The sequence below is a fragment of the Calliphora vicina genome, chromosome 1 (assembly GCF_958450345.1).
Source record: "Calliphora vicina chromosome 1, idCalVici1.1, whole genome shotgun sequence".
Classification (NCBI taxonomy): Eukaryota; Metazoa; Arthropoda; class Insecta; order Diptera; family Calliphoridae; genus Calliphora; species Calliphora vicina.
In genome coordinates, this window is record NC_088780.1 from 16594919 (window position 1) to 16619717 (window position 24799).

General features: G+C 28.4%; 3 protein-coding genes across 3 annotated transcripts; 2 read left to right on the forward strand and 1 right to left on the reverse strand.

Moving 5' to 3' along the window:
* Positions 1–6547: 6547 nt before the first annotated feature.
* Positions 6548–10992, forward strand: LOC135949553 (SCY1-like protein 2). The gene is made up of 5 exons (XM_065499147.1): positions 6548–7670; positions 7738–8410; positions 8484–8703; positions 8766–8951; positions 9616–10992. The coding sequence occupies exons 1-5, from the start codon at positions 6741–6743 to the stop codon at positions 10241–10243; spliced, it is 2637 nt and encodes an 878-aa protein (XP_065355219.1). The 5' UTR covers positions 6548–6740; the 3' UTR covers positions 10244–10992.
* Positions 10993–13455: 2463 nt separating this feature from the next.
* beta4GalNAcTB (beta1,4-N-acetylgalactosaminyltransferase B) lies at positions 13456–15565 on the reverse strand. The gene has a single exon (XM_065516425.1). The coding sequence runs from the start codon at positions 15334–15336 to the stop codon at positions 14368–14370; it is 969 nt and encodes a 322-aa protein (XP_065372497.1). The 5' UTR covers positions 15337–15565; the 3' UTR covers positions 13456–14367.
* A 2079-nt stretch (positions 15566–17644) lies between these two features.
* Positions 17645–19461, forward strand: LOC135964244 (uncharacterized). The gene is made up of 2 exons (XM_065516426.1): positions 17645–17882; positions 17963–19461. Exons 1-2 carry the CDS (start codon positions 17807–17809, stop codon positions 18415–18417), a joined length of 531 nt encoding a protein of 176 aa, XP_065372498.1. The 5' UTR covers positions 17645–17806; the 3' UTR covers positions 18418–19461.
* The last annotated feature ends 5338 nt before the right edge of the window (positions 19462–24799 follow it).

The window sequence follows — 24799 nt, forward strand, 5'->3', positions numbered from 1 at the left end:
AATCGTAGGTCTTTATAGAGTCTTAATTAGGTTTCAATCGTAGGTCTTTATAGAGTCTTAATTAAGCTTCAAGCGTAGGTTTATATTGAGTATGAGTTAAGCTTAAAGCGTAGGTTTATATTGAGTCTGAATTAAGCTTCAAGCGTAGGTTTATATTGAGTCTGAGTTAAGCTTCAAGCCTAGGTTTATATTGAGTCTGAATTAAGCTTCAATCACAGGTTTACATTGAGTTTGAGTTAAGCTTCAAGCGTAGGTTTATATTGAGTCTGAGTTAAGCTTCAAGCGTAGTTTTATATTGAGTCTGAATTAAGCTTCAATCATAGGTTTATATTGAGTCTGAACTATGCTTCAATCGTAGGTTTGTATATAGTCTGAGTTAAGCTTCAAGCGTATGTTTATATTGAGTCTGAATTAAGCTTCAAGCGTAGGTTTATATTGAGTCTGAGTTAAGCTTCAAGCGTAGGTTTATATTGAGTCTGAATTAAGCTTCAATCATAGGTTTATATTGAGTCTGAACTATGCTTCAATCGTAGGTTTGTATATAGTCTGAGTTAAGCTTCAAGCGTATGTTTATATTGAGTCTGAGTTAAGCTTAAATCACAGGTTTATATAGTCTTCTGTGATGTTCGCAATATTATAAAAAGTTCGATGAACTTCAAATGATAAATAAAAACTTTAAGATTTTCCAACATATACATTTATTTGTTTGAAGTTTAATATCAAGATCTTGGTAATTTTTTTTCCATTCTTTCTCTATCTTCCTTATTCTATTCAATCTTTCATTGAATGTTTAATTCCTTTACAAAATTTTTCCACCAAGTCTAATGTCGCGCTTTTTATTAAGAATCTTAGATAAAACAATACAATTCCTCTTACTTAGAAGTAATTCCCCTTAAAACTAAGAAATGCTTTTGACTAATATTATGGCAAACGGAATTAGTCATTATTTGATTTGCATGTTGTAAGTTAAAATGTAGCCATACGTACGTAATACATCTTGATGGTGTTTAAACTCTTTTAGACACTAGTAGAATTTTAATTTTGTTATAAATTATTTAAGACCACGCAAATACCAAATAGTAGTAATAATGCACTTTATATCTATATATAAACACAGGCAAAGCCAATTATGGCGGCTAAGTTAACAAACATGTTGGAAACAGAGTTCTTTGTTCTGGAGAATTTTGACAATTTCGCTGGACTCTACTGTTTTAGATTGTTTGTCTCTAATTGAGTTGTTTTTTAACTTTTCTTCTGTTTCAAACTTTTTTTACTTTATATTTTATCTTAAGTTGTTTTTAAAAAAGAAGTTTAAATGTAATTTGATGATTATAAATCACATTTTAAATTTGCATTTCGTTTTCTCAAGCGTGACTTGAAAAGCTAAATTTTAAGGATTTTATTTCTGTAATCCAAGAAAAATAATAATAATTTGTTTACCAAACGATCTATTAAAAAATGATAATAAAAAGTGTTTGTTTTTGCATAAAATATAAATTGTTTGTTGGTTCGTTCGTCGTAAATGGGATTTTAATAAGTTTTTTGACCCCTTGAATTTTTAAATGAATGTCTGGAGATTGAAGATTCCAGATTAATGTGCAGTTTGCTAAGGGAATATTAAGTTTAGAATGAAGTATTTGCAACTAGAAATGTTTGAAAAATTTTTTCTGAGTTAAAATTTTGTTTAACAAAGGTAAATAGGTGCGGAATACTGATCCCATTTTAGGGTGAGGACATTTGAATGGATTTGTCAACAATTTGGGACGATACCAATCCACATGAGATCAAAGAGCGGTCATCACCTTTTGGCCTGAATTGGATGGTATGAGAATTTTACGGTTAATATTGGTGGTGAGGAAGATTAGAGACAAGACATTACGTTTTCTCAAACAAAAATAAAGCAAATCTTATGTCTGATACAACAACAAAATAAATTGACTAACATGTAGTTTGTTGTTGCAAGAGTTATGTTTTTGACAATTACGTCTCATCTGTATGTTACCCTATGACTAGAACACTCTTCATTTCCTCTATCATTGTTCAGCTCTATCGCGCCATTGTTTTGTTTTGATTCTTTTTGCAAATACAGTAATCTTGCAGCATAAAACTTGGCAGCACTAATTTATGTCAAACGTTATTTAATGCAAATGACGATCAGTGATGCCACACATTTTTGTAACTATCGCAGCTTAATGTAAAATATTGTGATATTTTACTTTTATCGAATACCTAAGAGTCTGAGCTATTAAAATAAACTATTAATTATGAATTCTTTCAAAACTCCATTAAAATTCCTCCTTGAAAATATAACCGCAATAATCGTATAAATACTTTGTCCTTACTTTAAATGTTCTACAATTTATTTGTATTTTTTTTAACTTTAACTTTTAATTATAAGCATATAATAATTATTTTTGTAAACGTTTTAAAGTTTTATCTTAAATGCTTGATCATAAATCTACCTAATTTGTAATTGTTTACTTTAAATATTTGTTGGATGTCAATAAAAAGTAAATATTTTTATTTTAATTCTCAATTAATTTTTATTTGCGTAATTATTTGCTGTTAGTTTTTTGTTTTTCGTTTATTAAAATTATTTAATTAATTTTGCAATAAAGTAATAGCTAAATTTGCTTAAATAAATGTATAATTTTATTATTTAATTAAATGAAATGTGAAATGTGTTTGTTTTTAGGAAATTTATAAATTTTAATTTTATTAAATAAATGCATAAGTACAAATATACAAAGTTCACATATGTCAATATTTAACATAATAATTAATATTTGTTTGATTATGATGGCAATTAATTGGAAAATACTTTAAAAACAAATAAATGAATTAATGTGTTTAGATGATTTTAAACAAATAGGAATTTTATTGCACCCGGAAATTACCTTAAACATTACAATAAGTCTTCCAATAGAAACTACTGAAATTTGACAGTTGATAGCCGCCATATTATTGTAGATACATCTGTAGAATGGGCTGTCATTTATTCAGTTTGTTTTGCCAAATCACCTTAGAGGGATTTAGAGTTCAATTACACGTGCAAATGATAAAATTGTTTTATCTAAATGGGTGTTATGTTATGTTAGGGCGGCATTCGCCCATTTTACGGTGAGGCCCATTTCTGGATGAATGGGTAAGTCAACAAACAAAATTGTAGAATTTGGGACGATACCAACACACTTGAGATCTAAGAGCGACCAATGCATCCCGAAAAAGTCACTGTTGTGTGATTACCAACTTCTTTTGACCTGAAATGGATGATATGGACACCAACGACATGTCGCGACATATGGTTTCAACAGGAAGACACTACGTGACACAGCTCATGTCACATTGCCTATTCTGCGCGAGCGATTTTAGGGCATTGTCATTAGTGTGTCCCAAAAAAAGTTTTTTTCTCTTGTTTTCATGGGTGCTCAAGCATAATATGAAAGCTTATAGGGTAGAGTATTTTTCAGATTTTTCGGAAGTGGTTTAGAGTTCGCTCAAGTCGAGTTTTTGCCAAAAATCGGGTTTTTCGGCCTTTTTTTTTGAGTTTTCTTCATAACTTTGTCAAGACCCACGATTTTCATTACTTTTGAGGACACAGTTTAAAAGAAAAATGTCCAGGCTCATTAGGTGCCCCTCATTACAATTTTTCGTAATTTTAAAATTTTTATAAAAATGAAAAATGCTAACAATGCAGTTTGAAAGATCAATTATTTCTTAATAATTTAGGGACAAAAACAATATTTTTTTTGGGACACGCTAAAACGTCATCTCACGTGAACCCGTTAGACTTTTTCTTGTGGGGTTTTCTTAAGTCACATTTCTATGCAATTGAGCCACAATTAATGATTATTGTTATATTAGCTAGACCCACAGATACCCAGATAAGAAACCATTGACAGCTGTCAAAATAGTAATATCGAACCGTTTTGTTTACATTTTTTGTTTACCATTTTTTTCAATTCCACCATTAATGCAGATCTTAGAGCGAGAGAAAAAATAAAATGTAGTAAAAAATCGATGAGTGTGTTAGACGAGATATAGAAAGATAAATTTATATGTTTGTCCCTCTTTTAAATCTACCGTGGTTTATTATACATTTTCTTTTGTTAATTTTTCGTAAATTTTTTTTGTTTGCCTCCGCCATGTTGCTAAAAACATCTGATTCGGGTCTATGTTAGTCTATGGCTAGACCTTTCAAGCTAGGAAGCTCTTAATGAAAGACCCTTTATATTTGAAGAAAAATCTCAGGCCTCGATTTTGTATCAAATGATTATTTCTTTAGACTTAATACTTTGTAGATTTTGAATCAATTACATGACCCACTTAAGCATTGATTAAAGATTTTTTAATTTTATCCTAAAAAATAATAAATTCTTTGCTTTTTCTTTACAGAATTACTTTTTTCACATACTAGTGAGAAAAAAACTAGTTGGCATCGCTGGTTTTGTTGTGATGCATTTTTGTTTTGCTTCTTCTGCATTGTTTTGATTTGTGCAATTGTTGTTGTATTTCTTCATTAACCTTTAAATATGTGAGAGGAATGTTTTTTTACTTGGAAAATGTATGTATTTGGGAGTGTGTGTGAAAGAGTTTATTATTGTTTTCTTGAGCAGGGATGCTGAAGAAAGTGATTATAATAGATTTTAAAAGCGAAATTTTTTGGTTTTTAATAAATAATTATGTTTTACACAATATAATTTAGTAATTGTAATTAGCAGGGCTGTGATTTTAAATGAAAATACATGTTTCTAATCAGTAACCCAAATTCAATTATTATTTTTTAAATTATGTTTTTAAACAAAAAACTGGCATTTTAAAATACTTTTTTTTCTAGTTATTTTTTTTAATATTTTACATTTCATAATGCATTTTGTTCCGTTTTTATTGCATCACGGCAGCAAAATAAAATATCAAATAAGGATATTTGACATCACGGCTTTACGTCAACAGTTTTTTAAAGCCATTTATAGGCAAATGAGCTATAGTTTAAAATAAATTAACAAATTCTTTAGAAATTCTGAATATTTTTTGAGATTAATATGTACAGGAAGAGGCTTGTGAGTAAATTTTTTAAATTTCTTTAAAATGTCTTTATATAAAGTTAAATACCTACATAATATAAAATTCTAGATTTTTTTAAAAAAAATACTGGAAATGTTTTAAGTAATAAAATAATGCAATCATTAAAGTAAATATAAATGACGTAAATACAATAATAAAAAAAATATATTTGTATCAATTTTGATAAAAAATTTTATTAAAAACAATACAATGTTGAACAATAACAACATCTCAATGATGACAGTTCTTTTGTAATTTTTTTTTTGATAAACAACAAAACCAGTAAGAATAATTTTATTATTAGCAAGTACTCACACTCCATTAGGAAAAATACTGAAACTTTTTTTTAAAAAAAAACTAATATTTAAAACACTTACTTACGTATTAAAAATGAACAAAATAATAATAATAATAAATTAATTACCGGTCGCTGGTTGTGGTTTAACAAATTTATTGTAAAACAATCGTTTCAAAGTATAAATTGTTTGCAATATAAAAGAAAACAAACAATTACGTACGTAAATTTAAAGTTAATTAACCCTGATCTTAATAAATATTATAAAAATATACATATATGTGAAAAATAAACCAGAATTATTGTAATTAATTGATCTAATAAAATTAACAATTCAACATATTACATTTATGATCGTACATATGAAGTATTTATATTTTGTAATTTTTCCATGTAGACAATAACATGATGATGTATGATGATGCATTTTGTCGTACATTTTATGAATCATAACAAATTCAAACTAGTTTGTTTTTATATGTACGTCAATATTTTTTTACAATATCTTGAATAATTTGTTTGTTTTTATACTTTTGATTGATTTTGGGGGTAGAAAAAAATAACCACACATATAAATTAATATAAATGACCTAAAAATTCAAGAAATATTTTAATTTTAATGGGTTTAGCGTCCTCTTTCGAAAGTTTTTTCTTGAAAAATGGAAAATTTTGAAATTGCTTGTTTTCTTGTCTAAAAGATTTTAAGCAAAAAAAAAACAGTATAACGGAATATTTAATAAATTTATTTCAGGCTGGTAGATGACAAGTTAAATAAAATATAACAAACTTATAATTAGTAAGAATAGTAAAAAATATTAAACAATTTTAAAGATATTTTAATAATGTCAATGAATTAAAAATTAATTATTTATTGAAAGCATGAAATTATATTTAATTTGCTCTTTAAATTCACTAAAATAAAATTTGTATTCTGTTTTTTCTTTATTAAATTAACAATTTTAAGTAAAACCTTTTAATATAATATAATTTTATTTAAAAATATTTAAATTTAACGGTTTCTTTAAAGGTTTGTGTCTTAAATAATTTGATTTCTATGATTATTACCCACAGTATTGCCATATTGAAATGATTAAAATAAATTGACATCTCTCTTCTTTACCTTATTTATATACCTTTTCTCTCTCTCCCTTCACACTGAACATACACCTTTCAAACAAATATTGATTTGTGTGATAAAGTGAAGAAAAAAACAATAAAAAGGAAAATTTTGCGAAAAAGTGAACATTTTTTAGGAAATTTCCCTTAAAAATTTATAAAATTAACTTTAATTACCTGGAAAAACAAAGTGCAATATTTTTAAACTTTTAAGCTACCCCATTTAAATCCCATTCACTCCTTTTTCCAACAAAAACCGCAAGAAATGGATGTTATAAATAAATTTTATTCCACGGTACACACCACCGTCTCCCAGCTGTCCGGAGTTTTGCCAGGCAACAATGTAACCCGTGAATATGAGGTGTTAGAACAAACCTGCACTGCTGGTGGCGGTTTGCTGTGGAAAGTCTATAATGGCTTTAAGAAGTCAACCAAACAGGAAGTGTCAGTATTTGTGTTTGAAAAGAAGTCTTTGGATCGTTGGTCCAAGGAGGACAAAGAGGCCATATTGGAGTCTATGCGTAGGGGTGTGCAGCAGCTAACGAAAATAAGACATCCTCATGTTTTGACCGTACAACATCCTCTCGAAGAAAGTCGTGACTCATTGGCTTTTGCCACCGAACCTGTTTTCGCCTCACTGGCCAATGTGGTGGGTGATCAGGTTAGGGCGGAAAAGAAGTTATATGATGTTGAAATACGCCATGGCTTACTGCAGCTATTCGATGGTTTGCAATTTCTACACAACGATGCCAAAATAGTGCATCGCAATATTTGTGCCGAGACAATAGTGATTAATAAAAATCGTTCTTGGAAATTGTTTGGTTTTGATTTTTGTGTCGCCAATCAGCCTCAACCGGATGGCAAACCATATTGGCCCTGCAAGGAGTATTCCACTTCCATACACATGTTGGCCCAACCTGCCCTGGAGTATTGTGCACCGGAAATTGCCTTAAATAATATAAATTCCACAGATAGTGATCTCTTTGCTTTGGGGGTGCTTATATTTACCATTTATTCGGGTAAACCTATGAAAATGTTTGGCAACGATTATAGTGCCTTTAGGAGGTATGCTAATGAGCTGAATCAACGTAAGTATCCACCCATGAATGTGGTGCCCAGTGAATTGACAGAGAGTTTAAAGGCATTGCTGCATCCTAGTCCACATTTAAGGCCCAAATTGCATGAATTGAAAGAGGTAAATGGCCATCGACTTAGTCATTTTTTCTTAAATCATTTCCATTTTCTTTAATTTCCCTTATCAGGTCACCTATTTCCATGATGTGGGCGTCAAGACTCTCAGCTACTTGGACTCTTTGTATCAATGGGATAATCTGCAAAAATCTAAATTTTACAAAGGTCTTCCCCAAATTATACCCACTCTACCGCATCGTGTCAATCTACACTCGATTTTACCCTATCTGGTTAAAGAATTCGTCAATTCGCCCATGATACCCTTTGTATTGCCCAATGTTTTACTCATTGCCGAAATGAGCAGCCAAAAAGAATATTGTGACCATATCCTACCCCACCTTAAGCCAATCTTTAAGCTCACCGATCCCATACAAATTCTATTGATTTTTATGCAAAAAATGGACTTACTACTAAAACTAACACCAGCCGAAGAAGTCAAAATGCATGTGCTGCCTCTACTATATCGTTCTCTAGAGTGTGATATGCCCCAAATACAAGAATTGTGTCTAAATGTTTTACCCACATTTTCCACACTCATCGATTATAATGCCATGAAAAATGCAGTGATACCGCGCATAAAAAAATTATGCCTGATGAGTTCCAATGTTTCAGTTAAAGTGAATTGTTTAATATCCATTGGCAAACTATTAGAAAATCTAGATAAATGGTTGGTATTGGATGAAATATTGCCGTTTTTGCAACAAATACAAAGTCGTGAACCGGCCATAGTAATGGCCATAATAGGCAGGTTTTTCTTTTTTATATTTTATGAAAAAAAAAAAATAATTAATAATAATGTGTATTTGTAAAATCCTAGGTATTTACAAAATCGCCATGACCAATACAAAATTGGGCATTACCAAAGACGTTATGGCCCATAAGTGTATACCATTTTTGATACCATTGAGTGTGGAAAATGGTCTAACTATTGCTCAATTCAATACTATAGTGGCTTTGATTAAGGAAATGTTTTCTCGTGTGGAAAAAGAGCAGCGGGAAAAACTGGAGCAATTGTCTACTATACAAAGGGATAATAGGTATGCGGTTTTTATTATGTTATTTAAGGGACAGTTGTGATATTTTCTTTTTAATATTGTAGACCCAAAGATGCTTCTGAAATTTTGGCTGGCGAATTGGAGAAATCTTCTATGAAGAGCGGAGGTGTTAGCAATAACGATGACATGTTTTCTGGCTTTTCGCTTAGTCAATCTTCTAATAATAAATCTCAATCTGTGGCTGCCAACTCAAACTCTATGCAGCTTAATAAACCTAAAGAACAGTTAAAGTAAGTTAATTTTTAAATCTTATTTTGTAAAAGTACTTTTTTTTGGTGAAAATAGTAGTATTTTATGAAAAAGTAGTTTTTTACAAAAAAGTAAATTTTTACAAAAAGTTAAAAGTACTATTTCGTAAAAAGAATTTTTCGTTCAAAACTACTGTTTTGTAAAAAAGTACTTTTTGTTAAAAAGTAACTTTTGGTGTATGAAAAGATCCAGCATTGAACAAAAATTTTCAATATAAAAAAATTCACGTTTGATGAATAATTTTCAATATTAAAAGATGCATGTTTGATGAATAATTTTCAATATAAAAAGATCCAGAATTGAAATAAAAATTTTCAATTTAAAAAGATGCACGAGTGGTGGATAATTTTCAATACAAAAAGATCCAGTATTGAACTCAAATTTTGAATATAAAAATATCGAGGACTGAATTAAAATTTTTAATATAAACAGATACAGGATTGAACTAAAATTTTGAATATAAAAAGATAAACGATTAATGAATAATTTTCAATATAAAAAGATAAACGATTGATGTAAAATTTTGAATATAAAAATATCCACGGTGGATAAAAAAATTTGCAATACAAAAAGATTCACAATTAATATTAAATTTTCAATATAAAAAGTCCACGAGTGATGTAAAATTTTAATTTTCCATTTCAGAATTGCCCACAACTCCACAGCCAAACCGGACATCTTATCTTCTCTTATGACTTCAAGTCTCTCCAATATGTCCAACAGCAACAACATTTCCAAGCCGGTTAATAATCTACACAACCCCTACAATTCCAATACCAACAGCAACGACAACTCTAGCACTAACAATTGGCAACAAAATACAAATACCTGGCACAGTGCCAATCCTTTAGTAATGAATCATCAATTACCTCCACCCTCAACAGCAACAACGGCAGCGACCCCCAATAACAACTCAGCAACCAACAATAGTTTCTCTTCGCTCGATGATTTGGATCCCTTTGGCAACACCAAACAAAAACATCAGCAGCAACAACAGCATAGCAACTCAAACACCCAAGCCAATACCTATACATTGCAAAAGCCCACTGTTGATTATATTTATCCGGTGGGTTATCAACAGATTAAATCAAATGCCAGCACCCCCTTAATGGGCAACAATTCCATGCCCATGAATATGAATTCCCTAATGAATTCTAATTCTAGCATGGCTCCCTTAATGCCTCAAACATCTGCAACAACGAATGCTCAATCTCATGATTCCAATAGTTTTAACACCTTGAGTCAACAAGACATTTTGAGTTTTTTAAATTAAGAAAGCAAACAAAGGAAAGGAAATTTGAAAAATTCCATCTACTAATTAATGGTTGGTTAAACATAAAAACTTCTTGTGATTTATTGTATTTGTAAAAAAGAAAAACTAACAAATTGTGTCAAAGAAAACCACATTCCCTTAAGATTATCTTAACTACTATATTCATAGAGACTATATTTATTATATTATTGTTGTTATTTTTTTTTGTGTAATTTTAAAAGTGTATGCTGCGCCGTAAGAAAAAACTGTTTTTATTCTCACTTTGTCCTAGTTGGGGTAATGAAAAATATCAGAAATTTTGTTTTACAACAATCTTTAAAATCATTTTCTATGTTTTGTAACAAACTCAAAAATATTTTGTCCATTATTTGTCATTAATTTTTAATAATGATGAAAGCAAAGTGTATGTTTTATATACTACATATTTTTAAAACATAATTTATTTAAAAATAAAATAAAAACTTAACGTATAAATTAAACTACCGGTGTATACGTTTAGTTACTATTTTCACTTTCTTTTTTATAAAAATATATAAAACAAATAGTAAAAATATTATTTAAACGTATAAACTTAAAACTATATCGTAAATTATTATATAAATATATATCATTATACTATGATAAAACAAACGAAACATTTTATTCAAACATTTTTTTGTAGTGTAGTTAAAATCAATTAACAAATTGTATATTTTAATCGAAAAAATAATAATAATAAATATTAAACAACAACAAAAAAAACAATCAAATTTAAACTCTCAAAACAATCTTTATTCATCTGCAACATACATCAATCAACAATTAACATTTTTCATCAATTTTTCATCTACACTCCATACAATCCTCATCAATCAACAATACTTATCTTTATGGCAGTTTTATGGGTGAGTAAATATAAAATTTTTAATATACAAAGATCCACGATTGCAGTAAAGTTTTGAATATAAATAGATCCATGATTGCAGTAAAGTTTTGAATATAAATATATCCACGATTGCAGTAAAATTTTGAATATAAAAAGATCCACGATTGCAGTAAAGTTTTTGAATATAAAATGATCCACGATTGCAGTAAAGTTTTGAATATAAATAGATCCACGATTGCAGTAAAGTTTTGAATATAAATAAATCCACGATTGCAGTAATGTTTTGAATATAAATACAACCACGACTGATGTAACATTTTGAATATAAAAAGATCCACTATTGAACAAAAGTTTTGAAAATAAAATGCTCCAAGATTGCAGTAAAATTTTGAATATAAAAAGATCCAAGATTGCAGTAAAATTTTGAATATAAAAAGATCCAAGATTGCAGTAAAATTTTGAATATAAAAAGATCGACGATTGAACTAAAATTTTGAATATAAAAAGACCCACGATTGCAGTAAAGTTTTGATTATAAAAAGATCCACGATTGCAGTAAAGTTTTGAATACAAAAAGATCCACTATTGCAGTAAAGTTTTGAATATAAAAAGATCCACGATTGCAGTAAAGTTTTGAATATAAAAAGATCCACGATTGCAATAAAACTTTTGAAAATAAAAACAACCACGACTGATGTAACATGTTGAATATAAAAAAATCCACGATTGAACTAAAATTTTGAATATAAAAAGATCCACGATTGCAGTAAAACTTTGGAAAATAAAAACAACCACGACTGATGTAACATGTTGAATATAAAAAGATTCACTATTGAACTAAAATTTTGAATATAAAAAGATCCACGATTGCAGTAACGTTTTGAATATAAAAAGATCCACGATTGCAGTAAAATTTTGAATATAAAAAGATCCACGATTGCAGTAAAATTTTGAATATAAAAAAATCCACGATTGAACTAAAATTTTGAATATAAAAAGATCCACGATTGCAGTAAAGTTTTGAATACAAAAAGATCCACGATTGCAGTAAAGTTTTGAATATAAAAAGATCCACGATTGAACTAAAATTTTGAATATAAAAAGATCCACGATTGCAGTAAAGTTTTGAATACAAAAAGATCCACGATTGCAGTAAAGTTTTGAATATAAAAAGATCCACGATTGAACTAAAATTTTGAATATAAAAAGATCCACGATTGCAGTAACGTTTTGAATATAAAAAGATCCACGATTGCAGTAAAATTTTGAATATAAAAAAATCCACGATTGAACTAAAATTTTGAATATAAAAAGATCCACGATTGCAGTAACGTTTTGAATACAAAAAGATCCACGATTGCAGTAAAGTTTTGAATATAAAAAGATCCACGATTGAACTAAAATTTTGAATATAAAAAGATCCACGATTGCAGTAAAGTTTTGAATACAAAAAGATCCACGATTGCAGTAAAATTTTGAATATAAAAAAATCCACGATTGAACTAAAATTTTGAATATAAAAAGATCCACGATTGCAGTAACGTTTTGAATATAAAAAGATCCACGATTGCAGTAAAATTTTGAATATAAAAAGATCCACGATTGCAGTAAAATTTTGAATATAAAAAAATCCACGATTGAACTAAAATTTTGAATATAAAAAGATCCACGATTGCAGTAAAGTTTTGAATACAAAAAGATCCACGATTGCAGTAAAGTTTTGAATATAAAAAGATCCACGATTAAACTAAAATTTTTAATATAAAAAGATACACGATTGCAGTAAAATTTTTAATATAAAAAGATCCACGATTGATCTAAAATTTTGAATATAAAAAGATCCACGATTGCAGTAAAATTTTGAATATAAAATGCCCCACGATTGAACTAAAATTTTGAAAATAAAAAGATCCACGATTGAACTAAATTTTTGAATAGAAAAAGATCCATTATCCACAAAAGTTTTGAAAATAAAAAGATCCACGATTACAGTAAAATTTTGAAAATAAAAAGATCTACAACTCATGTAAAATTTCGAATATACAAATTTCCATGAATGATGTAGATAATATTTTGTAAATTTTTATCTATAAAACCATCTACGATTGATATAATGTTTTCATTATTTGATGTAAAATGTTTAGCTTAAAATGATTTATGATTCATGAACATTTTGCATATAAAAAGATTAAAAACTTACGTAGCAAATTGTTTGTAGTAAATTTGATTAAAATCATAGATAAGACAATACCAAAAATGACTAATTTTCTGTGTAGTTTGTTGTGGATTCTGCCATTAATTTAATTTCCTAAAATAAATCTTTCGATAGCTTTAATAAAACTCCAAATTTTGTTATTATTTTTCATATAGGTATATTTTTTTCATTTATTTCTGTGTTATTGCCTTCGTTTGCATTAAGTTTATGTTTGTTAATTTATTTTCATTTAATATTTATTAATTTTTTTATTTGTTTAAATAAACTATTATGTACTTTGCTAATAATAAAAATGATCACTATAAAACATGGATGCCAGTTAAACACACATCCTTTGCACAATGCCTTTATTTAAATTTAAAACAATTTAAACAGACATTTTTCTTGTTTATTTTATTACTTCCTTGTATTAATTAGTTTTGGTGTCATTTAAAATTTACCTAATTTGTTAATAATTTCTTATTTGTTTCGTTTACTATTAAAGCTTAATTAATTCTTTGTTAACTACAAACAAAAAGTGTTGTTTAAATGGTATTCAGTTTGCTTATCTAAGGATTTTGGAAGAGTTGATTAATCCTGTAGCTGAACACTTGTTTTAAAAAATAAAATTGAAAATAAATTCTCTTGTTTATAAATAAATTACTATTTACAAAAGAAGCACAGACCAGACTAGTTAAGAGTGTGTGTGGTGTTTTTATAAGCTTATAAAATGTTTACAAAAAATAGTAAAAAAAAAGAAAAATACTTACGAGGTATATTTAAATTAGGTCAACTGGTGAGGTTGAAAGGTCGCTGTTAAAGCAAAACTTAAATAAATTTATTGCTAGCGATCATATTCTATGAAGATTTCCTAGTAAATATAATAATTTCTAATAAGAAATTTCTTCAGATTCCCCACAAATGTATCGCTAGTTCTTGAATCTTAATTAGTTTTCATTATTTAAACCTACACCTCAAAATTAACCTCCTAATTAACAATAATTTCAAAAATACTAAATGGCTATACTTCCATAATCTTTCTCTCTTACGCCAGCCTATTTCAACTTATGTCTGTACTAAAATATGAGTAAATAAACTATGAATACGTCTACCTTTTTCCGTATACACTAACGAATTCAAACCATCGCTGTTGAAACGTAAAGCTCCCGAACGCAAAAGTTCCACGCGATTCTCATTTTTCTTTTCAGGTTTATGGCGTAGCATGGTGTACTCATTTAGTTGTGGTGCAAAACGGCAAATGTCTATATGGCGTGACTTTAAACGTTCAAATAGATCATCATCTTCACCACCCCAACCCTCATACATATTCGACATGCCATTTATGGTGCGAAACTGTTGGGTCCGTATCGAGACTACACCACCAAAGAGGCCGCGATAGGGTAAATGAAAACGCCACATATCTAAGGCAGCACACATGTGACGAGGTAAATCGGTGCAGGCATATAAACTACCCAGGTTTAGGGGGAACAAATCAACATCATGCAACACCAAGCACGGAAATTCATGTTCGGCCGCTATTATTGAGCCAATATTAAACAGTTTAGCCCGATTAAAGGGTTTCTGGTCATATTGTTCTATTAGAAATATTCTATAGTGTATATCCTGATGTCTCAAGTAGTTATGCATGTAAATTAAAAACTTATGCAACTGCTCCTCTCGCTGCCGGTAAGGCACTATTATGGCTGTACTGTACTTGGCTCTACAATGTTCCGGATAGTATTCGCCACCCGCCAGTATCTCCTCGGCATTCAGCAACTCTTCCCGATAGTGTGGTGTAAACATATAAGTATTTTCTTTCAGAATCTCCTCATATTGACACTCTTCCATGTGTTGTTGTGATATATTTGTGGTTACTTGAGCAACTAAGGCTTCCGGTATTTCCTCCACATCCAGGTACTCGTAATGCGAGGCAAATCGATGCGGTAACACAGCATAGATTAGTAATATTGTGCAGGTTATTTTGGCCACAACTTCAGCTGGATGATATTTTCTTTGGAATAGTTTGATGTTCATCTTTTTTTAATTAGTATATTTGTGTGTATTTGGAGTCTGCTAATTTTTTTGTTTCTAATAGTATGGATTTTTCGTTTGTTTCTTTTGATGTTTCACTTAATTTACATGTACTTAATTATGCATTTTTGTTCAAAATAGATTATATACTTTTTTGTACATTTTTTTTTGTTGTTCGTGTTAAATATGTCCTTTAGCAGACACGGTACAAGAAGTGCATGAACTATAGGAAAAAAAATCAAAACAATTTGGAGGGGTAGAACGTCATAATGCAGCAAATCGCACAGCTGTTCGCTGTTGACATTTCAAATCAGAGTTGTATTTAGTATTAGGGGTAATAAAGTATTAAGTACATTTTTGAAAAACGTAATTAATTTAAAAAAGATGATCGTTATTCTGAGGAATTTCAAAGGAAAACAATAAGATTAATGTATGTAATGCAAATAAATTCTATAACCTTTTAGCCATTAGTTCATTTTACTCAATATTTTTAGTATTTTTAAAGCATTCACAATTGTTATAGATAACTCAACATATTGATGAAAATTTAATTAGAAATCGATGAGTACTTTTTGCAAGCCTTGATATTGCTTCATATTCACAATTTTATTGGTAATAAAGCACATTTTCATTAGAATGTAGGTTAGATTGATTCGGTATCAGTACGAAGAAAATCTGAAATGGTTCAAGCGTTTGGTCGTAAACATCATACAGCCTAAATTCAGACGTCGCCATAACTTGTGTATAACCCCACCTCATTGTGGACATTGTTGTAGTTTGCAACGGTGGAGGCATCGCACTTGTTATACACAACACCATGCAGTAAGAGACCTTTCTCCCGATCTGAATACTACTGGCGGTGATCTCGATGTTCATGGTATTACGGTCAGATCTGGGGATACGGAGTTGGTGCTCTATAATATCTACGTTCATCGGGACTTTAACGCTAACCATCAGCTTTGGCACTCAAGTCTTGGAGAAGAACTAAGAAGAGTGTTGCTGGTGGATGATGCATGAAGATGAGCATGATGACATCCGAAGTACAAATCCTAACGACTCTAGGATTGTCCAGCTGAACCGCTAGCCGAGCTATCAGCAGGCTAGTAAATGAGTAGAAGCGGATCAAATGGCTGCAACATTTGATGAACTTAAACTTGAGTTCAGGTGTTGTCAAGTTGTGGTCTATCAATCCGATAAAGAAGAATGACAGGGTCGTGATTAAGTTTTCATATATCAACATAAACGATTCCAGTCTCGGACTTCCACAACTTTACACGCAGAAGCCAGACGACCAAGACCAGACGGATTATCCATGCTGATGTTAAAACACTTTAGTTAGTCGAGTACCTGACAATGGTTTTTAACCTGTCAGAATGGAGATAAATAAGCTCTTCTCCTCACCCCAGCTGGCCCGTAAACTACCAACAACTCGTCACCATACTCTTTAAATAACCTCTTAACACCATCCAAACTTCGGCTTTATACAGTTGGAGTATCTCCATAGGCATATCAGTCAGGACCTACGTACATATATACGAGGAGAGCATACAGAGGAATATCCAGGATCAAATTGATCACAGCATGTCCAGCATATGATCAGGTACCTAGCTGGTCTTAAGTAGTCATCATAGATACTTTCCAGAGCATTCAACAGAAAGAATAACTTAATAACACTCTGCTAAAAAATAACACTTTTTGTCAGAACTTGAAAAGCGACCTAATGAGGGTTGTAGGCCTAGGTGAGGACACTCTAAAACCGTTTTTAAAGATTTTGAAACACCCTCAAAATTTCGATTTCATAATTTTAAACAATTATGGATAGGCAAAGAATTAAGCTTTCATAAAATGTATATTCCAAGATATTGTGTAAGTTTTTATAAACAAATATTCCCGATTAGGAACCCTAACCTAAAGGGGAATCATATGGACGAACTTGCTCGACTATTGTAAACAATTATAGCAAAATTAAACAAAAGATCTGTTATCTTTCAACTGATGTGATATGATAAAAACCATTTAAACAAATGAGACATTTAATTTTAAAAATAATTTTTTTACTTAATAAGTTGTGGTTATTCGAACTTTATTTTAGCTCATCTATGAATTTTATTTAAACAATTTTAAAAATGTATATTTTTATAAAAAGACAAAGAAAATTACTAAAATTTTAATTTATAACCAGTAGATGCCTACAAATATTAGAAATTTCTCTCTTTAGATAAGATAAAAAAAGCAAAATAACAGGCGATAAGAAATTAAACTGAAAATTAAACAAATAAATAAATATTAAAGCTCATAATCACCCCAATAATAATAATAACACAACTACCAGCAGCAGTTATAACAAAAATATTTAATAATAATTTGTTTGCATTTTAGTATTAATAATATAGCCTTTTAATATGGAAGTGCTAAACATTTGAGCAGCTAAATTTCAAAACAAATTTATTAAACAAATATTAAACAAAAAAAAATGAAAAATACTGGAGCTAACTCTGCAATATTCATAAGCCTAACATTAGTGGCCATTATAAAAGCTCAAGTGATATGTAAGCTAAAGTAAATAATAGTTTAAATAAAAGAAAAATCACAAATTATAACAAAATACAAACTTTTTTGATCGTTTTAGTAAAGACTTGTTCTCGTGATAATCTCTTGGATTGCCCCAAGTATTCACTGTGCACGCAAATTAATAATGACGACAATGAAGCCCTCAAATGTATTTGTATAGAACAATTTCAACTAAATCCAAATTGGTCCAACTATGCAAATCTTAATACATCTATAATACTACAAGAGCACTATTGTCTACCCTCTAATGATGGCTCCAAAGCCCAAGAGAATAAATTATTAGTTTACATACGCTCACCGGCTAGAAAGGAACATTTAGCTTATGGCATATTGATGGTCTTAGTGGCAGCCGCTTTAGCTACGGCCGTACTCTATGGCCTCAAGGTTTTGAAGCCCTTAAAGAGAACAAAATCGGTTTATCAGAAGCTCAAATATAAACGGCGAAATATAACACCGCTTCAAGAAATGGATGAATTGGAGTTGAATAGACGTTATGAAATGCAAACACTATAAAGAGATAATAATAAATAATAATATGTAATACTAATAGTGCAATTAAGGTGCGTCTCAAAATGATAAGGTCACATTCTTAACGTTCTGTTTATTCGAAAATAAAAATAGTATTGATTGTTACTATTATTGGCTGAAATAAATGCTTGTTGCTCAAACACACATAGAGACATAGAGCGGAAACTCTCCTGTCAAAGACCTACCCCAGTTGTCAAACACCTAAGTGGTCAGAATGTATTAGTAGAAAAAACTATGTGAAAACAAAAACAACACTCGTATGTGTAAATATTTTGAGTAATTTTTTTGTTTGAGTTTTTTTCTAGTTACCGCTCTATGCTTCTCTATGACTACACATATGTAGATCGAAAACTCAAAACCTAACTCAGTTGTCAAAAACCTAAGTGATGAGAATGTACTAGTAAAACGAAAACTACACTCCTAGGTGTAATTTTTTGAGTAATTTGTTAGTTTGGAATATTTTCTAGTTACAAATTATGGACTGATATTGCCCATTTTCAATACCAAACCTTATCAATAGAGAGTATTTGTGAAAAACTGGATGAACAGAACGAAAAGTATGTGTTGTAACCTTATCATTTTGACACTCACCGTATTAATATAATATTTATTAAATATTAGTTCATACGAGTACCGCTCTATGCTTCTCTATGACTACACATATGTAGATCGAAAACTCAAAACCTAACTCAGTTGTCAAAAACCTAAGTGATGAGAATGTACTAGTAAAACGAAAACTACACTCCTAGGTGTAATTTTTTGAGTAATTTGTTAGTTTGGAATATTTTCTAGTTACAAATTATGGACTGATATTGCCCATTTTCAATACCAAACCTTATCAATAGAGAGTATTTGTGAAAAACTGGATGAACAGAACGAAAAGTATGTGTTGTAACCTTATCATTTTGACACTCACCGTATTAATATAATATTTATTAAATATTAGTTCATACGAGTAATGTAAATAAATATTCTACGTAAAAACATTGTGGGCTCCAAAAAAGCTAGAGGAGGGTGAGAAAAATCCAATCTGGTGGCGTATTCATTACAATTTAATAAGCATGTTGAACAACTTTTATCAAACTTTATCTATTTAGTACGAATGCCAACAAACTAATTAAACTAATATAGTGTATAAATAAATATATTAATAGCCAAAAAAAAAAAGTTTGTTTTTGGTACATGGAATAGTTATCACGTAAACTTTGCTGTAAACAATTTGAGAATAAAAATTAATTTCTGGGAATTCATTTATACGATTACTTCATAAAGTTACGATGAAATAATATTAGTGATCACAGATTTTTACTCTTTTTCTAATTGGACCTCTATTTAAGAAACTAGAGCCAATTTTAGTTTTTCATATAAAAATCGATTTTTAATGAGTTTTATCTAATAATATTAGTGATCACAGATTTTCACTCTTTTTTTAATTGGACCTCTATTTAAGAAACTACAGCCAATTTTAGTTTTTCATATAAAAATCGATTTTTAAAGAGTTTTAACAAATTTTATTAGTGATCACAGATTTTCACTCTTTTTTTAATTGGACCACTATTTAAGAAACTACAGCCAATTTTATATTTTCATATAAAAATCGATTTTTAATGAGTTTTATGAAATAATATTAGTGATCACAGATTTTCACTCTTTTTAATTGGACCACTATTTAAGAAACTACAGCCAATTTTCGATTTTCAAATAAAAATCGATTTTTAAAGAGTTTTAACAAATTTTATTAGTGATCACAGATTTCCACTCTTTTTTTAATTGGACCTCTATTTAAGAAACTACAGCCCATTTTAGTTTTTCATATAAAAATCGATTTTTAAAGAGTTTTATCAAATAATATACGTGATCACAGATTTTCACTCTTTTTTTAATTGGACCTCTATTTAAGAAACTACAGCCAATTTTAGATTTTCATATAAAAATCGATTTTTAAAGAGTTTTATCAAATAATTAGTGATCACAGATTTTCAGTCTTTTTTTAATTGGACCTCTATTTAAGAAACTACAGCCAATTTTAGTTTTTCATATAAAAATCGATTTTTAAAGAGTTTTATCTAACAATATTAGTGATCACAGATTTGCACTCTTTTTTTAATTGGACCTCTATTTAAGAAACTACAGCCAATTTTAGTTTTTCATATAAAAATCGATTTTTAAAGAGTTTTATCAAATAATATAAGTGATCACAGATTTTCAGTCTTTTTTTAATTGGACCTCTATTTAAGTAACTACAGCCAATTTTCGATTTTCATATAAAAATCGATTTTTAAAGAATTTTATCAAATAATTAGTGATCACAGATTTTCAGTCTTTTTTTAATTGGACCTCTAATTAAGAAACTACAGCCAATTTTAGATTTTCAAATAAAAATCGATTTTTAAAGAGTTTTATCAAATAATTAGTGATCACAGATTTTCAGTCTTTTTTTAATTGGACCTCTAATTAAGAAACTACAGCCAATTTTAGTTTTTCATATAAAAATCGATTTTTAAAGAGTTTTAACAAATTTTATTAGTGATCACAGATTTTCACTCTTTTTTTTTTAATTGGACCTATATTTAAGAAACTACAGCCAATTTTAGATTTTCATATAAAAATCGATTTTTAAAGAGTTTTAACAAATTTTATTAGTGATCACAGATTTTCACTCTTTTTTTAATTGGACCTCTATTTAAGAAACTACAGCCAATTTTAGTTTTTCATATAAAAATCGATTTTTAAAGAGTTTTATGAAACAATATTAGTGATCACAGATTTTCACTCTTTTTTTAATTGGACCTCTATTTAAGAAACTACAGGCGATTTTAGATTTTCATATAAAAATCGATTTTTAAAGAGTTTTATGAAACAATATTAGTGATCACAGATTTTCACTCTTTTTTTAATTGGACCTCCATTTAAGAAACTACAGCCAATTTTAGTTTTTCATATAAAAATCGATTTTTAAAGAGTTTTATGAAATAATATTAGTGATCACAGATTTTCACTCTTTTTTTAATTGGACCTCTATTTAAGAAACTACAGCCAATTTTAGTTTTTCGTATAAAAATCGATTTTTAAAGAGTTTTAACAAATTTTATTAGTGATTACAGATTTTCAGTCTTTTTTTAATTGGACCTCTATTTAAGAAATTACAGCCAATTTTATTTTTTCGTATAAAAATCGATTTTTAAAGAGTTTTATCTAACAATATTAGTGATCACAGATTTGCACTCTTTTTTTAATTGGACCTCTATTTAAGAAACTGCAGCCAATTTTAGTTTTTCATATAAAAATCGATTTTTAAAGAGTTTTATGAAACAATATTAGTGATCACAGATTTGCACTCTTTTTTTAATTGGACCTCTATTTAAGAAACTACAGCCAATTTTAGATTTTCATATAAAAATCGATTTTTAAAGAGTATTATCTAACAATATTAGTGATCACAGATTTGCACTCTTTTTTTAATTGGACCTCTATTTAAGAAACTACAGCCGATTTTAGTTTTTCATATAAAAATCGATTTTTAAAGAGTTTTATCTAACAATATTAGTGATCACAGATTTGCACTCTTTTTTAATTGGACCTCTATTTAAGAAACTACAGCCAATTTTAGATTTTCATATAAAAATCGATTTTTAAAGAGTTTTAACAAATAATATTAGTGATCACAGATTTTCACTCTTTTTTTAATTGGACCTCTATTTAAGAAAATACAGCCAATTTTAGTTTTTCATATAAAAATCGATTTTTAAAGAGTTTTATCAAATAATTAGTGATCACAGATTTTCACTCTTTTTTTAATTGGACCTCTATTTAAGAAATTACAGCCAATTTTAGATTTTCATATAAAAATCGATTTTTAATGAGTTTTATTGAATAATATTAGTGATCACAGATTTTCACTATTTTTTTAATTGGACCTCTATTTAAGAAACTACAGCCAATTTTCGATTTTCGTATAAAAATCGATTTTTAAAGAGTTTTAACAAATTTTATTAGTGATTACAGATTTTCAGTCTTTTTTTAATTGGACCTCTATTTAAGAAATTACAGCCAATTTTATTTTTTCGTATAAAAATCGATTTTTAAAGAGTTTTATCTAACAATATTAGTGATCACAGATTTGCACTCTTTTTTTAATTGGACCTCTATTTAAGAAACTGCAGCCAATTTTAGTTTTTCATATAAAAATCGATTTTTAAAGAGTTTTATGAAACAATATTAGTGATCACAGATTTGCACTCTTTTTTTAATTGGACCTCTATTTAAGAAACTACAGCCGATTTTAGATTTTCATATAAAAATCGATTTTTAAAGAGTTTTATCAAATAATTAGTGATCACAGATTTTCACTCTTTTTTAATTGGACCTCTATTTAAGAAACTACAGCCAATTTTAGATTTTCATATAAAAATCGATTTTTAAAGAGTTTTATCAAATAATTAGTGATCACAGATTTTCACTCTTTTTTTAATTGGACCTCTATTTAAGAAACTACAGCCAATTTTAGTTTTTCATATAAAAATCGATTTTTAAAGAGTTTTAACAAATTTTATTAGTGATCACAGATTTTCAGTCTTTTTTTAATTGGACCACTATTTAAGAAACTACAGCCAATTTTAGATTTTCATATAAAAATCGATTTTTAAAGAGTTTTATCAAATAATATAAGTGATCACAGATTTTCACTCTTTTTTTAATTGGACCTCTATTTAAGAAACTACAGCCAATTTTAGTTTTTCATATAAAAATCGATTTTTAAAGAGTTTTAACAAATTTTATTAGTGATCACAGATTTTCACTCTTTTTTTAATTGGACCTCTATTTAAGAAATTACAGCCAATTTTAGATTTTCATATAAAAATCGATTTTTAATGAGTTTTATTGAATAATATTAGTGATCACAGATTTTCACTATTTTTTTAATTGGTCCTCTATTTAAGAAATTACAGCCAATTTTAGATTTTCATATAAAAATCGATTTCTAAAGAGTTTTAACAAATTTTATTAGTGATTACAGATTTTCAGTCTTTTTTTAATTGGACCTCCATTTAAGAAACTACAGCCAATTTTAGTTTTTCATATAAAAATCGATTTTTAAAGAGTTTTATGAAATAATATTAGTGATCACAGATTTTCACTCTTTTTTTAATTGGACCTCTATTTAAGAAACTACAGCCAATTTTCGATTTTCGTATAAAAATCGATTTTTAAAGAGTTTTAACAAATTTTATTAGTGATTACAGATTTTCAGTCTTTTTTTAATTGGACCTCTATTTAAGAAATTACAGCCAATTTTATTTTTTCGTATAAAAATCGATTTTTAAAGAGTTTTATCTAACAATATTAGTGATCACAGATTTGCACTCTTTTTTTAATTGGACCTCTATTTAAGAAACTGCAGCCAATTTTAGTTTTTCATATAAAAATCGATTTTTAAAGAGTTTTATGAAACAATATTAGTGATCACAGATTTGCACTCTTTTTTTAATTGGACCTCTATTTAAGAAACTACAGCCGATTTTAGATTTTCATATAAAAATCGATTTTTAAAGAGTTTTATCTAACAATATTAGTGATCACAGATTTGCACTCTTTTTTAATTGGACCTCTATTTAAGAAACTACAGCCAATTTTAGATTTTCATATAAAAATCGATTTTTAAAGAGTTTTATCAAATAATTAGTGATCACAGATTTTCACTCTTTTTTTAATTGGACCTCTATTTAAGAAACTACAGCCAATTTTAGTTTTTCATATAAAAATCGATTTTTAAAGAGTTTTATCAAATAATTAGTGATCACAGATTTTCAGTCTTTTTTTAATTGGACCTCTATTTAAGAAACTACAGCCAATTTTAGTTTTTCATATAAAAATCGATTTTTAAAGAGTTTTAACAAATTTTATTAGTGATCACAGATTTGCACTCTTTTTTTAATTGGACCTCTATTTAAGAAACTACAGCCAATTTTAGTTTTTCATATAAATTTTAAAGTTTTAAAGAGTTTTATGATCACAGATTTTCACTCTTTTTTTAATTGGACCTCTATTTAAGAAACTACAGCCAATTTTAGTTTTTCATATAAAAATCGATTTTTAAAGAGTTTTAACAAATTTTATTAGTGATCACAGATTTTCAGTCTTTTTTTAATTGGACCACTATTTAAGAAACTACAGCCAATTTTAGATTTTCATATAAAAATCGATTTTTAAAGAGTTTTATCAAATAATATAAGTGATCACAGATTTTCACTCTTTTTTTAATTGGACCTCTATTTAAGAAACTACAGCCAATTTTAGTTTTTCATATAAAAATCGATTTTTAAAGAGTTTTAACAAATTTTATTAGTGATCACAGATTTTCACTCTT